General features: G+C 42.2%; 1 protein-coding gene and 1 long non-coding RNA gene across 2 annotated transcripts in view; one reads left to right on the top strand and one right to left on the bottom strand.

Moving 5' to 3' along the window:
* Window positions 1-14,481, bottom strand: part of LOC309399284 — a 667,582-nt gene that overhangs the window by 239,444 nt on the left and 413,657 nt on the right. The gene's annotated exons all lie outside the window — the stretch shown is intronic.
* The window catches only part of MED13L (mediator complex subunit 13L), a 132,994-nt gene that overhangs the window by 81,289 nt on the left and 37,224 nt on the right, over window positions 1-14,481 (top strand). The window contains exons 5-7 of the mRNA XM_081966833.1: window positions 8,986-9,131; window positions 9,319-9,513; window positions 10,317-10,505. Coding sequence (XP_081822959.1) covers window positions 8,986-9,131; window positions 9,319-9,513; window positions 10,317-10,505 — 530 coding nt within the window. The remainder of the gene's footprint in view (window positions 1-8,985; window positions 9,132-9,318; window positions 9,514-10,316; window positions 10,506-14,481) is intronic.

Below are 14,481 nucleotides of genomic sequence, written 5' to 3' on the forward strand. Positions count from 1 at the left end.
TCTGGAGCTGTCTGAAGATCACAGGGTAATCGGAATTTTAAAAAAGAGACACATTATGTTGAAACTTTAAACTGCTAAGGAATCTATCCGTCAGTAGTGCTAGCCAACGTTTATGGTAGATTGGGGCTGCTGTGGAGAGAAAGGAAAATAGCAATAGCACTTAGACTTATATGCTGCTTCATAATGCTTTACAGACCTCTCTAAGCAGTTTACAGAGTCAGCATATGGCCCCAAAAATCTAGGACTTTGGAAGGCTGGAAGGCTGAGTCAACCTTGAGCCGGTCAAGATCGAACTGTTGGCAGTCGGCGGAGTTAGCCTGCAATACTGCATTCTAACCACTGGGCCACCAGGACTCTTTGATGGAGTTACAGAGGACCTGTTATCTAAAACATGTTTTAGGTCCAGAAGTACCGGATACCATCTGAAAGCAGCTAAGGCAGTAGTGAAGTAATAGAACAATAGGGGGGGGGGGCGATAAAAAATAAAACAAGGATAATGTAACAATATCAGAATGGGGCGCAGTGGTTAGAATGCAGTACCGCAGGGTACTTCTGCTGCCTGCCGGCTGCCTGCAATTCAGTTGAGGATTACCTGTATTGGTTTTTCACACAGGCAACTCTTATCTCCAAAGGGTAGAGGCTTTGTTGTTAAAACTTCACTTGAGTTTTGTGAATCAATTCACACAGCGACCCCAACCCACACAATCTTGTCAGTTTCCTACTTTGTCTCAAAATTGCTTCCATGTTTGACAACAAAGCTCTCACTCTCTCTTTTCTCCTCCTTTTTTTTTTAAAAAAAAATTTGCTTGCAAAAGGGAAATAGTTAGAGAGAAGATCAGCCAGAAAAGGGAATATCAAGCGACAAAACAAGATTATTTCCAGCATGCCAGTTTTGGCAAGAACGGGCCTACTACCCAGTGTCAAGATAATGCCTTTTCTAACATTATCTAATTACTTTTTATAATGCAAAAGGAGTGTTGGGATAACAAGGGATGTTATCGCTGCTGCGCTCTGGATGTTTCTGAAACAAATGGGCTAATTAATAAATCTTAGAGGAGTATCTTCTTTTCTCTTTTCTTTTCTCTTTTCTTTTCTCTTTTCTCTTTTCTTTTCTCTTTTCTTTTCTCTTTTCTTTTCTCTTTTCTTTTCTTTTCTCTTTTCTTCTTTTCTTTTCTTTTCTTCTTTTCTTTTCTTTTTTCTTTTCTTTTCCCTTTTCTTTTCTTTCTTTTCTCTTTTCTTTTCTCTTCTCTTCTCTTCTTTTCTGTTTTCTTTTCTTTTCTAGCTTACCATTTGTGAATTTGTTCAACAGCAAGCAATTCCCTCCATCGGATAGATTTTAAATGGGACAGTCTGCGGTCAGAAGCAGTTTATATCGGTGTTTGCTGGTGGAGGGAAATAGGAGCTTATCTGGATAACGTTGAATTGGCCTTCTTTTTTTTTAAAAAAAAAATGGGTTGCATGGAGAGTCTCCTGGCTCCCATTCAAGCTCAGAAAAGTTGCCGCCTCGGAAATTGCAAGAGGTGTTGTGTTATACACGCACACACGCTCACAAACCCTTGTGCACCAAAAAGCTTTTTTGGGTGGGGGTGGGAACCAGATCTGGAGCATTGCATGACTTTAGTCCTGTAGCTTTCCCGAAGTGAAACGGAGCCTTTCTAAAACCAAAACTTTCGGTTTGGAAAGAGCGCTTCTAAATGTTGCGCTCTTTTCAACGATATAAGTAATGCGGCTTTGAGCTAATAAACGAAACACGATTAGACAAGTTTAAAGGGGTGGCACATGTGCCTCTAGGCGTCGACGCGAGAGTCATGGAAAGAAACACAGTTATGATGAAATCCTGCACAAAGAAGCATTTGTTGTTTGCATGAGATTGAATTTTAAAGGGCGGTGGGGAAATGGGCGAAGGTGGCCGAGGAACTAGACGTATGTAAAAAAGAAAAGAAAGAAAAGAAGCAGTCGTGTTTTATGTCGTGAAAAGAACAGGAATTTGCTGTTAAATGGGTTACTGCAATTGCAGGGCCCCTAATGAATAGCAATAGCCCTTAGACTTACAGACCGCTTCACAGTGCTTTTACAACCCTCTCTAAGCGGTTTATAGAGTCAGCCTCTTGCCCCCAACGATCTGGCTCCTCATTTTACCCACCTCTGAAGGAGGGAACACTGAGTCAACCTTGAGGTGGTGAGAATTGAACTGCTGGCAGTTGGCAGAGTTAGCTTGCAATATTGCTTTCTAACTACTGCACACCTTAGAAAGAAGGAAGGAAGGAAGGAAGGAAGGAAGGAAGGAAGGAAGGAAAGCAATAGCAATAGCAATAGCCCTTAGACTTATATACCGCTTCACAGTGCTTTTTCAGCCCTCTCTAAGCAGTTTACAGAGTCAGCATCTTTCCCCCAACAATCTGGGTCCTCCTTTTACCCACCTTGGAAGGTATCCTGCTACTAGTGCTCTAAAAACCACAGTGGATAGCTGAATTTTTCGTATTGTTCACAGTCATTACGAATGGACCGAGTGATTGACATAACCCAATGCTTTTTTTCTGTTAAAAAAAAAAGAGAGAGAAAAGAGAGAGCATGGGAAGTGCCTTTTCAAGTGGCTCGTAAGCTTTTGGCTCGAGATGGAAAGTCTACGTTGGAAAGCTCGTCAATTTGGCACGTCCCGTATAGTTCACTAGCTCCTCAATTGGAATTCTCGTTCGCTCTGGAGGATGAGCAATTGGTCACTATTTTAGATTCCGTTGAGCAGAAGATGAATTTCAATGACATCTGATTAAGTTAATTATTTTCAGAAAGCCCTTCATGTATATCTCTTTACGTTGATCAAAGCCAAGCCCTCGCGGGATATTGGGGCATTCAGGCGTCTAGGCGAAGTGGCTGTGTTGGCACACTTGGGTGATTATTCAAAATTAAGAGCTATTTAATCCTCCAAAGAGAAACATTTTACATGGAAATCAAGCACATGTAGAGGATTCATCTGTGTTTCCATCTAGTTTTCCAGGCGGAGGGCAGGGGCGGCGGCGGAGAAAGCATTGAGGGAGGGGGGCAATTTAACCTTTCGAAGGTATCTGCGTGATTGCAAATTCCTTGAATAAGGACATTTTCATAAATATTGTTAAATTATTAACGTTTTATATTGTGTAAATGTGTACCTTTGAGGACAGGCGTGAATGTCGATAGAACAGAGGATCAGGCAGCTGAAATTATTTTTATTTTTGCTGAAGCTGAGATTTTAAACAAACGGACCCCATGTTGTCCCTTTGCTCCAAATGTGAGTCGCCTTATGGAAGCAAAGTTCTCTCTCAACTTGATTATTTCTTCTTCTCCAAATGTAATAGCAAGAGCAATAGCAAAAGCCCTTAGATTTATATACTGCTTTGTAGTGCTTCACAACCCTCTCTAAGTGATTTTACAGAGTCAGCCTCTTGCCCCCCAACGATCTGGCTCCTCATTTTAACGACCTCGGAAGGATGGAAGGCTGAGTCAAGCTTGAGCTGGTCAGGATCGAACTCCTGCCAATGGGCAGAGTTTGCCTGCAATGCTGCATTCTAACCACTGTGCCATAACGGCAATAGAATTAGGATTAGAACTTACATACCGCTTCATAGTGCTTTCCAGCCCTCTCTAAGCGGTTTACAGAGTCAGCCTCTGGCCCCCCAACAATCCGGGTCCTCATTTTACCCACCTCGGAAGGATGGAAGGCTGAGTCAACCATGAGGTGGTCAGGATCGAACTCCTGGCAGTGGGCAGAGTTAATACGCAATACTGCTTCACAGTGCTTTCCAGCCCTCTCTAAGCGGTTTACAGAGTCAGCCTCTTGCCCCCAACAATCCGGGTCCTCATTTTACCCACCTCGGAAGGAGGGAAGGCTGAGTGGACCTTGAGCCGATGAGGATCGAACTGCTAGCAGCCGGCAGAATTAGCCTGCAATGCCGCAATCTAACCCCTGCGCCACCATGGTTAAGGTAGCATAACTTGAATAAGATTTTTTTTTTTACATATACAAATGGTGTTATTCTTAATACGGATTTGCACCTTCTTTCCAAGCTGTACTGTGCATTTTTAAATATAATCTTGAGAAGCACACCCAGAAAGGGTGTGGTTATATTTTCCTCTTTGAAACTGAAAAACAAAATAAAAAGGTGCATAGGGAATTCCTTTATGTTTAATCTCGAGCCCCATGCCACAGGTAGTCCTCGACTTACAACAGTTCATTTAGTGACCATTTCTAGTAACAACGGCACTGGAAAAAGTGACTTATGACCATTTTTTCAAACTTACGACCGTCGCAACATCTCCGTGGCCCTGTGATCACAATTCAGACCCTTGGCAACTGGCTCGCATTTATGACGCTTTTAGTGTCCCTTTTGCCACCTTTGATTCTATTTGCTTGGTTACAACAGCTTTACTACACTTTTATTATCCCATGCAAAAAAACAACAACACACCCACTTTGGGACTCGTGGCTAGCACTTAAACTTTGAATGTGGGAGCCACACTTTAAGAAAACAACAACAGGCAGGAAAAAAAAGAATCTGATTTAATTTAAATACTCCTAATGTTTTTAATCTTGTTTCCTTTCCCCCACATTAACATTTTCAATTAATTGGAAGCTTTGAAAGGGGCTAATTTGGAAGGCTGCATTCAAGCCCGGGGCTAGTTGTATTTCTGCGTTGTGTATATATACACACACACAAAGCCATACTGGTTAGGAAGCACACGTGAGTGCCTTAATAGAATTGCAGTAACTGTTTTGGGCCACAGGAGGAGGGTTTGCCAATGAAGAGGAGAATGTGTGTTTTGGTCGTTAAATAGCACCTCTGCTTTCCTGCAATTTTTTGGTTGCATGTATTCCTTAAGCCTGACTCTCTTCACGCTGCAGCAAGAACAGTGGAGTAGTTACAGGAATATGCAGATGGTTCTGGCGTATCTGCTTGGAGGTAATCCTCCACGTTTGTTCACAATTGCAACCAGGACCGCCAATCGCTGTGCAAGACGGTTGTTAAGTGAGTCGTGCCCAATTTTAAAACCTTTTTGCCAAGGTTGTTCAGTGAATCACTGCAGCTGTTAGGTGAATCTCATGGAGTAGGGAAGAAGGAAGGAGAATAGAACAGAATAGAACTAGAATAAGACTAGAATAGAATGAATATTAGAGTAGAATAGAATAGAATAGAATAGAATAAGAGTAGTCTAAACTAAAATAGAATAGAATTGGAACAGAATGAATATTGAAATAGAATAGAGTAGAATAGAATTAGAGAAGACTAGACTAAACTAACTATAATGAATATTATAGTAGAGTAGAGTAGAATAAGACTAGACTAGAATGAATATTATAGTAGAATAGAATTAGACTAGACTAGACTAAAATAGAATAGACTAGAATGAATATTATAGTAGAATAGAATTAGACTAGACTAGACTAAAATAGAATAGAATAGAATTAGATTAGAATGAGTATTATAGTAGAATAGAATTAAACTAGAATTAGACTAGAATAGAATAGAATTAGAATAGAATGAATATTGGAATAGAATAGAATTCGAATAGAATGAATATTGGAATAGAATAGAATAGAATTAGACTAGAATAGAATAGACTAGAATGAGGAGGGAAGAAGGAAGGAGAATAGAACGGAAGATAAAACATAACAGAATAGGAACTTTATTATCACTTTAAATGTACATGAATCAGCATACATTAAAACTAAATCTCATTGCCCCCAGCTCTCAAAAGATGGTCATTATGCGTAAACCCACATACACCCACATAAACGACATGGAGAAACATCACTGTCTCATTTGAATGTTTACATACATATGGCGGGGGGGGGGGGAAACGGAACCCTGCAAATTTACAAGACGGACAGCCTAAAGGAACAATGCGGATCCAGAATCTAGTCGTCCTGCGATAGATACTAGGAATCCTCCTCCCAGAGAGGGAGCAAGAGAAACTGATCACGGGATGGGTGGGCCCTCGCAATGCTTCGAGTTCTGAGCACAGGGCGCTTTAAAAGTGTAAGTATAATCTTTATTGTCATTGTACTTCAATGCAAACGAAGTTGGTGCAAAATTATAGCAGAAACGAAAAAAGAAAGAAAAAGAGAAAAAAAACCTAGCAGTATAGCCTGTGACAGTTTCTTTAACCCTCTCAAACAACAACCCCTGCCTATCCCCAGGTCCCCAGGAAGGACTCTATAGGTGGATTTAAAAAATGCCCAATGCAGGTCGAAACATCTGGCTGACTGTGGGGACCCACAACAATAATCAATATATTACCTTCCTGGGTCTACGTGAATGCAGTTTGGAACCCGGCAAAGATTCCCAGTGGATGTCTGTCATACATCTATTTAAAATAATTAACATCTTTCAACCTAGGAAAAGTCACCAGGTGGCTAACGGCAGCTGTTAAAATATAATTAAGCAGAAAACCGTTATTTAATAATAACCGTACATTAAAAAAAAGGAAGGCGGTGGGGAAAAAAAAAAAACCCACACCGTAACGGAATTGGAAGAATGCAGAACTGAAGAGATGGCAAGCCATTTCAAAGGAAGGTTTTGGTGGGGGCCTTTTCTTTTCTTTTTTAAAAAAAGGACGAAAATTCCAAAAATGTTGGGTGTTGCTTTGTGTATTCTGTTCTCCATGCGTGTGCTTGCTACGTCTTTTCCTTAAAAAGTTTGTCTCCGGTTAGGAAACCTCCATGCTAACCCCTCCCTCCCCTCCATAAATCCCTTCGCTGTCATGTTTTTAGGTTTCACGTTTTGAGATCCTGGGAAAAAGAAAATTAAAATCCGGATCCACCATACACGTTCCTTCTTTCTCGTTCACGTCGATCCAAGCGGATAAATAAGTGACTCTTGCACATTTGCCTTTTAAAAAAAAACAAAACAAAAACAAAAGAAACCTAACTTCTTTTTTTGCTGCATTTTGTAAGTTCTCCAGCTGCTTTTCATTACAGTCCGCATTTCGCACGGAGCCGATTGCCATGGTGTCAGTAAACAGATAATGGACGTGTGCCATTTAAGCTGTGCATTTGCAGACACTTCCTTAGCCGGCTGCCCCAGGACACTCTGTTCAGCTGTCATTCTAATCAACGTTTGGAATTTCTTATTCTTACGGTCGTTAAGTGTGAACGACACATAGTTCATTGCGGGACACATCTGTTCCGCCATTATAGGCTGCGCATGGAATTCGTTCTGCTGGGGGGGGGGGAAGGGAACAAACAAACAAACAAATAAACAAACAATAACCCCCTCCCCCTCGAGCTATTTGATATTTTCTTTTGTTTTAAAGTTTTTTATTTTTTATTCTCTTACACACAATCATAAGTATACATTCACATAGTTGTTATTCTTCTTTACATTTGTTATTCTTATACATTTGTTATTCCATTTAAAAGGTTATAATATACAATTTGGGTTGCTTTATTTACCATCCCTTCCGCCTGTTGTAACACTTTCTTTTCCCTTTCTTTTCTCTCTCACTCTCTTCTCTACTTTCTCCTTTCCTCCTCCCCTTCCTTCTTCCCTTACCTCTCCCCTACTCTTACTCTTCTCCTTCCTACCCTCTCTCCTTCTCTGTCTCTCCCTTCCATCCTCCTCTCCTTACCTCTTCCTTCCATCCTTCCCTCCTCTTCCTCTTCCTCTCCCTCTCTCCTCCTCTCTCCCTTTCTTTTTCTGTTGTTATCGGTGTCTCTTTCAAATCTCAGTTTATGTTTTCTTGGGATGGTATTTCCGCAAACCCAAATATAGTTTAGTATCATTTCTTATTCCCCTTCCTTCGTTAATCTATCCTAACTATGGTGTTTCCCCCCTTCTATATCTCGCTCTTGAATATATACTTGTATATTTAGTACTTTGCTATTTGATATTTTCTGATCTCCAATTCGTAGTGGTGCCTTGTCTTGCAGGTGGGAAATTTCATTATGTGCGCAGGCTGATTTTTCATGCTCAAAAGGCAGGAAGGCTCAACATTTATGTACAGATGTACAGGTAGCCCTCAACTTACGAGTACGATTGAACCCAAAATTTATGTTGTTAAGGACTACCTCTTTCTGCAAGGGATCGAACGAGTTCTTTTACTACCTACACCAGGCAAGATAAAACATGTGAAGAACGGTTACAGGAATTGGATATGTCTAGTCTAAATGAAAAGAAGGACTAGGGGTGATATGATATCAGTGTTCCAATATCTCAGGGGCTGCCAGAAAGAAGAGGGGGTCAACTTATTTTCCAAAGCACCTGAAGGCAGGACAAGATGCAATGGGTGGAAACTAACCAAGGAGAGAAGCAACCTAGAATTAAGGAGAAATTTCCTTACAGTGAGAACGATTAATCAGTGGGACAGAAGTTGCCTCCAGAAGTTGTAAATGTTCCAACACTGGACGTTTTAAAGAAGAGATTGGATAACCATTTGTCTGAAGTGGTGTAGCGTTTCCTGCCTAAGCAGGGGTTTGGACTAGAAGATCTCTGAGGTCCCTTCCAACTGTGTTATTCTAAAAGTCTGTAGAGATCTTCCGTCATCCAGGTTGGTTTTTTTCAAGAGGCAACTGGACTCTCTTGTTTTTTTCTTTGAAGACGTTTCGCTTCTCATCCAAGAAGCTTCTTCAGCTCTGACTTGGATGGTGAGGAATGGAAGGATTTATACTCCTTGCAGGCAGCTGGTCATTTGCATCCTTTTGGAGGGTCGTTGAGGCCGCTTGGAGGCTTCTCTGTGTCCTCAGGGTCACCCGAGTTCCTGGTTCCTGTAGTCTGGAACTTCCCCCCCCCCTGTGGAAATCTATTCCTACTCCCACACTACTCCATCCCAAATTGTATCATTATTCTATGTTCTATGAGAAAGGGCTTACCCTGTTTCCCGACCCCTGCGTCTTGTGAATGCTATCCGAGCGAGTCTCATAGAATTTGGAGGACTCCCGAGGCGTTGATTTTAGGATTTAATGAGCTGCTTCTTTCTTTCTTTCTTTCTTTCTTTCTCTCTCTCTCCCTGCAGTGAGCATTTGTCCTGCGCCTTCACATTCTTCCTCCACGGAGAAAGCAACGTGTGTACCAGTGTGGAGATCTCACAGCACCAGCCGATCTACCTTATCAGTGAGGAGCACCTCCACATGGCCCAATCCTCTCCCATGCCTTTTCAAGGTAGGCCGCGTGTCCTACAGGGTAATGGGGCTCCCTTCTGAGTAAAAATGCCATTGCGCCTCACGGCTTCCTACAGAAGAAGATTTGAGTGATTTTTGGGGATCTCTTGAGGAATCTAGGTGCTAACCACTCTGTTTCTGTGTGTGTGTGTGTGTGTGTGTGTGTGTGTGTGCGTTTTCCCAACCAGTGTTGATCAGTCCGTACGGCTTAAGTGGCACCTTAACTGGCCAAGCCTACAAGATGTCTGACCCAGCCACCAGAAAGCTAATTGAAGAATGGCAGTATTTTTATCCCATGGTGCTGAAGAGGAAGGAGAGCGCGAAAGAGGAAGAGGAGCTGGGCTACGACGACGATTTCCCCGTGGCCGTGGAAGTCATTGTCGGTGAGGATCTGTCTTTTTTATTTATTTATTTATTCCCCTTCCCCTGAAAAGTCTCTTCTCTTTGATCGGTTCCAGTTCAAATGCAACAGCGTTAAAAAACATAAGCCTTGAAGTATAACACATGTTTTACTGCGGTTCTTCTCGTTTTTTTTTATCTGTTCTTTTGTTTGGAATTTGGTGGGTTTGGTTTTGTAATTTAGGATCGTTTCAGATGATTTTTTGGCGTTTTTATTTAAGCATCAAAGCCTCCCTCCCTCTCTCCCTCCCATTTCCTTCCTTCCTTCCTTCCTTCCTTCCTCCCCTCCCTCCTTCCTCCCCTCCCTCCTTCCCTCCCTCCCTCCTTCCCCTCTTCCTTCCTTCTTTCCTCCTTCCTTCCTCACTCCCTTCCTCACTCCCATTTTCTTTCTTTCCTTCCTTCCTTCCTTCCTTCCTTCCTTCCGTCCTCCCTCCCATCTTTCTCCCTCCCATTTTCCTTCCTTCTTTCCTTCCTTCCCTCCCTCCCACCTTCTTTCCTTCCTTACTTACTTCCCTCCCTCCCATCTTCCTTCCTTCTTTCCTTCTTCCTTCCTTCCTTCCTTTTCCTCCCTCCCTCCCTTACTGCCTCCCATCTTCCTTCCCTCCCTCCCTCCAACTAATTGATGCACCATCCACACACACACACACACACACGTAATTGCCGATGCCGTTTGCATGTCAAAATACACACAACATTGCTAAATTACAAATATAACCCTTTAAAAAAAAAAAACGCCAGCTCAACTTTCTGTCTCCCTCCCACCCTCCCTTCCCCTCGGCCTTAACAGGAGGTGTCCGGATGGTGTACCCTTCTGCCTTCGTTCTTATCTCGCAAAACGACATTCCCGTGTCTCAGAGCTCTTCCGTGCCAGGAAGCCACAACGGCGTGGCACAACAAGGAGCTGGAACTTTGAAAGACACCAGCAGTTGTGGAATGTTGCTCACCCCGCCCACTTCTCCGGAGCAGACTGTCATAGGTAAGCGAAAAACCTGTTTTTTCTTTCTTTCTTCAGGAACGGTAGAATTTAAACCAGTGGTTACCAACTGGTGGTCTGTGAAAAAATCTTGGCGGTCTGCAGAAAAATTATTTGCATTTAACATTGCACTAAATCAGGGGTCTTCAAACTACAGCCCCTGGGACGGATACGTGGAATGAGCGCTTGTGTTGCTGCAGAGAGTCTCCCCCTTCGGGGTCTTTTTGTGTGGGTCGGAGGGGGGCAGAAATTCTGACTTGGGGTCTGCTTCAGGGAAGCTGTTCCACTGATTAATTGTTCTGACTGTCAGGAAAGTTCTCCTTAGTTCTAAGTTGTTTCTCTCCTTGATTAGTTTCCACCCATTGCTTTTTGACCTGCCTTCAGGTGCTTTGGAGAACAGCTTGACTCCCTCTTCTTTGGGGCAGCCCCTGAGATATTGGAAGACTACTATCATGTCTCCCCTAGTCCTTCTTTTCATTCAACTAGACCTACCCAGTTCCTGCAACTGTTCTTCATATATTTTAGCCTCCAGTCCCCTAATCCTCTTTGTTGCTCTTCTCTGCACTCTTTCTAGAGTCTCCACATCTTTTCTACATCGTGGTGACCAAAACTGAATGCACTATTCCAAGTGTGGCCTTACCAAGGCATTATAAAGTGGTATTAACACTTGACGTGATCTTGATTCTCTCCCTCTGTTGATGCAGCCTAGAACTGGGTTGGCTTTTTTGGCAGCTGCTGCACACGGCTGGCTCCTATTTAAATGGTTGTCCACTAGGACTCCAAGACCCCTCTCACAGTTACTACTATTGAGCAAGGTACCACTATACTGTACCTGTGCATTTCAATTTTCTTGCCTAAGTGTAGAACCTTACTCTTTTCACCATTGAATTTCATTTTATTAGATAGTGCCCAATGTTCAAGTTGTTCCCCATTTATTACTCTCCATTATATATGCAGGGGGTGGGGACCATGCGGGGGGGGCACGTTGGCGTGGAAGGCGGGGCGCATGCGCAGGGTACGTATGTGCTCGTATTGCATTTTGGGGCCTCACACAGTGCGGCTTCCAGTTTGGTGCAGGAGGCCTTCAAGGCCCAAAACGGAGCATGGGAGGGCAGGGCGGACAGGTGGTGGTGTTCGGCGCGCATGGCATTTTGGGTGTGGGTGCCCATGCGCTTTCGGCACACAATGACAAAAAGGTTAGCCGTCACTGGCTTAGAGTCTAGAGTTGGAGTAGAAGACCTCCAAGGTCCCTTCCAGCTCTATTATTCTACACCTCTGTAACTCCTGGGAAGATCGGGGAAACCAATGCTAGTGGGATCAGGGCTCTGTGTGTGTGTGTGTGTTTGTGTGTGTGTGTGTTTTAAAGCATGCAAAACCAGGCATTTGCAAAATTGACACCCGGGAATTTGAAGTATTTCCCTCCCACCCTGAACATTGCGTCATTGCGAAAGCAAGTCAAGTCCACATTCCTTGTCAACATCCTGGCAGAAGAGGGCCTGGATCTTGCCACTGTTGGACAAATTCAAAGCCCTGAGACTCCCGTAGTTGAGGGAGGGGTAGAGAAAGAGAGAGAGAAAGGGAGAGGGAGAGTGGGAGGGAGGGAGGGAGAGAAAGAACGAAAGAAATATAGGATTATAGATGCATAGACAGACATATCGATAGATGATAGAATAGGAGAGAGAGAGAATGAGAGAAAGAAAGAAAGAAATATAGGATTATAGATGCATAGACAGACATATCGATAGATGATAGAATAGGAGAGAGAGAGAATGAGAGAAAGAAAGAAAGAAATATAGGGTAATAGATGCATAGACAGACATATCGATAGATAATAGAATATCTATATGTCTGTCTATGCATCTATTATCCTATTATTTCTCTCTTTTTCTACCTCCCTCCCTTTCTCATTCTCTCTCTCTCTCATTCTCTCTCTCTCCTATTCTATCATCTATGTATATGTCTGTCTATGCATCTGTAATCCTATTGTTTTTCTTTCTTTTTCTCCCTCCCTCCCTCCCATTCTCTCCCTCTCCCTTTCTCTCTCTCTCATTCTCTCTCTCTCTCTCCTAGATTATAGAATAGGAGAAAGAGAGAGAACGAAAGAAAGAAAGGATTGTAGATGCATAGACACATATGGATAGATGATAGAATAGGAGAGAGAGAGAATGAGAGAGGGAGGGAGGGAGCGAGGGAGGGAGAGAAAGGAAGAAAAATAATAGGGTAATAGATGCATAGACAGACATATAGATAGATGAATAGGAGAGAGAGGGAAGGAAGGAAGGAGAGAGAAAGAGAGAGAGAGAGAGAGAGAGAGAGAGAGAGAAGGGTGCCATTATCAACCTTTAAAGCCCCAGAAATAATTATAACCAGAAAAACTGGCTCAGCATGTTCTGATCATCTCACTAGCAGGCACCATTCTTTCCTTCCCCCTTTCCTTTCCCTCTCCAGATTGCTGTGCTTTGGTTATTTCCAGGGTTTTATTAGCATGGCTTTTTTTTTTTCTGGCCACGCCAGACATTAGAACAAGGAGTTCTGTAAACATGTTTGACCTTATTGAGGATTTGTACAATTACCCCCTTTTCCAGCCCAAGCACGGCGTTGTTTTTTAATTTATTTATTTATTTATTATTTTGTAACACGTGGTTAAGACGCTAAGCGAACCTAAGGCTCCCTCTGCTGTCTGGCTTGAGTTGCGTCGAGTTGACCCTTCCCTTCCTTCCAAGTTGGAACTGCTTTCAGACCAGAAATCCTGAAATTTAGTGTTAACTGCTGCCGAGTCGAATAGAATTAGAATAGAATTCTTTATTAACCAAGTGTGAATAGAATAGAATAGAATAGAATAGAATAGAATTGCAAAATGGAGTGGAATGGAATGGAATAGGATAGGATAGGATAGGATAGGATAGGATAGGATAGGATAGGATTCTTTATTGGCCAAGTGTGATTGGACACACAAGGAATTTGTCTTTGGTGCATAAGCTCTCAGTGTACATAAAGAAAAATAAAATAGAATACATTCATCAAGAATCCTAAGATACAACACTTAGTGATATTCATAGGTTACTAAGGAGCAAGTAAAAACGATATAAATTGTAAGGATACAAGCAACATGGTTATAGTCTTAAGTGGGAGGAGACAGGTAATAGGAAGGATGAGATAATAATCTCTCTCTCACACACTATCTATCTATCTATCTATCTATCTATCTATCTATCTATCTATCTATCTATCTATCTATCTATCTATCATCTATCTATCTTATCTATCCTATCTATCCTCTCTATCTATCTCTCTATCTCTACCTACCTATTTTATTAGCCCCATCTTCTGCAAAAATTAATCAGTGGAACAGCTTGCCAACAGAAGTTGTGATTTCTCCAACACATCTTTTAAGAAGAGATTGGACAGGCATTTGTCTGGAAATTTATAGGGTCTCCTGCTTGAGCAGAGGGTTTGGGCTGGAAGACCTCCAAGGTCCCTAGCAATTCTGTTATTTCTATTCATTTGTCTGTCATTAGATTTATAACATGGATGTAACCCTGATGGAAGATGATCAATACAATATTGTTGGCTTGGATATTATCACAGCTGGAGGTTTTGGAATTGTCCAGCTGCTCTACCCCGGCAGTAAATGTGAATCCATGCACTCTCTCCATTCTGAGAAGCTGGGGTTATCTGCATCAAATCCCAGTTTTCGTTTGTGTCTAAAGCCAAACTGTTGTTCATTTGTAAATATATACAAGCTTTGGATCTGCGTGTTTCCTCATGCTTCCTCATTTGATTTCCTGTCATCAGTATTTTAATTTGTATTTTATACCTAGATAACCCTGTTGGGTCCTGCCCACTTCCTCTCCGTCTTTTTCATTGTAAATTACTACTATTATTATGCATATCTATTGTGTCAACCATCTGCCAACCCAGCAGTTCAAAAGCACGTTAAAAAATGGAAGTAGAAAAATAGGAACCACCTTTGGTGGGA

This window comes from Natrix helvetica (assembly GCF_964273705.1).
Source record: "Natrix helvetica genome assembly, chromosome: 14".
In the NCBI taxonomy this organism is placed as follows: Eukaryota; Metazoa; Chordata; class Lepidosauria; order Squamata; family Natricidae; genus Natrix; species Natrix helvetica.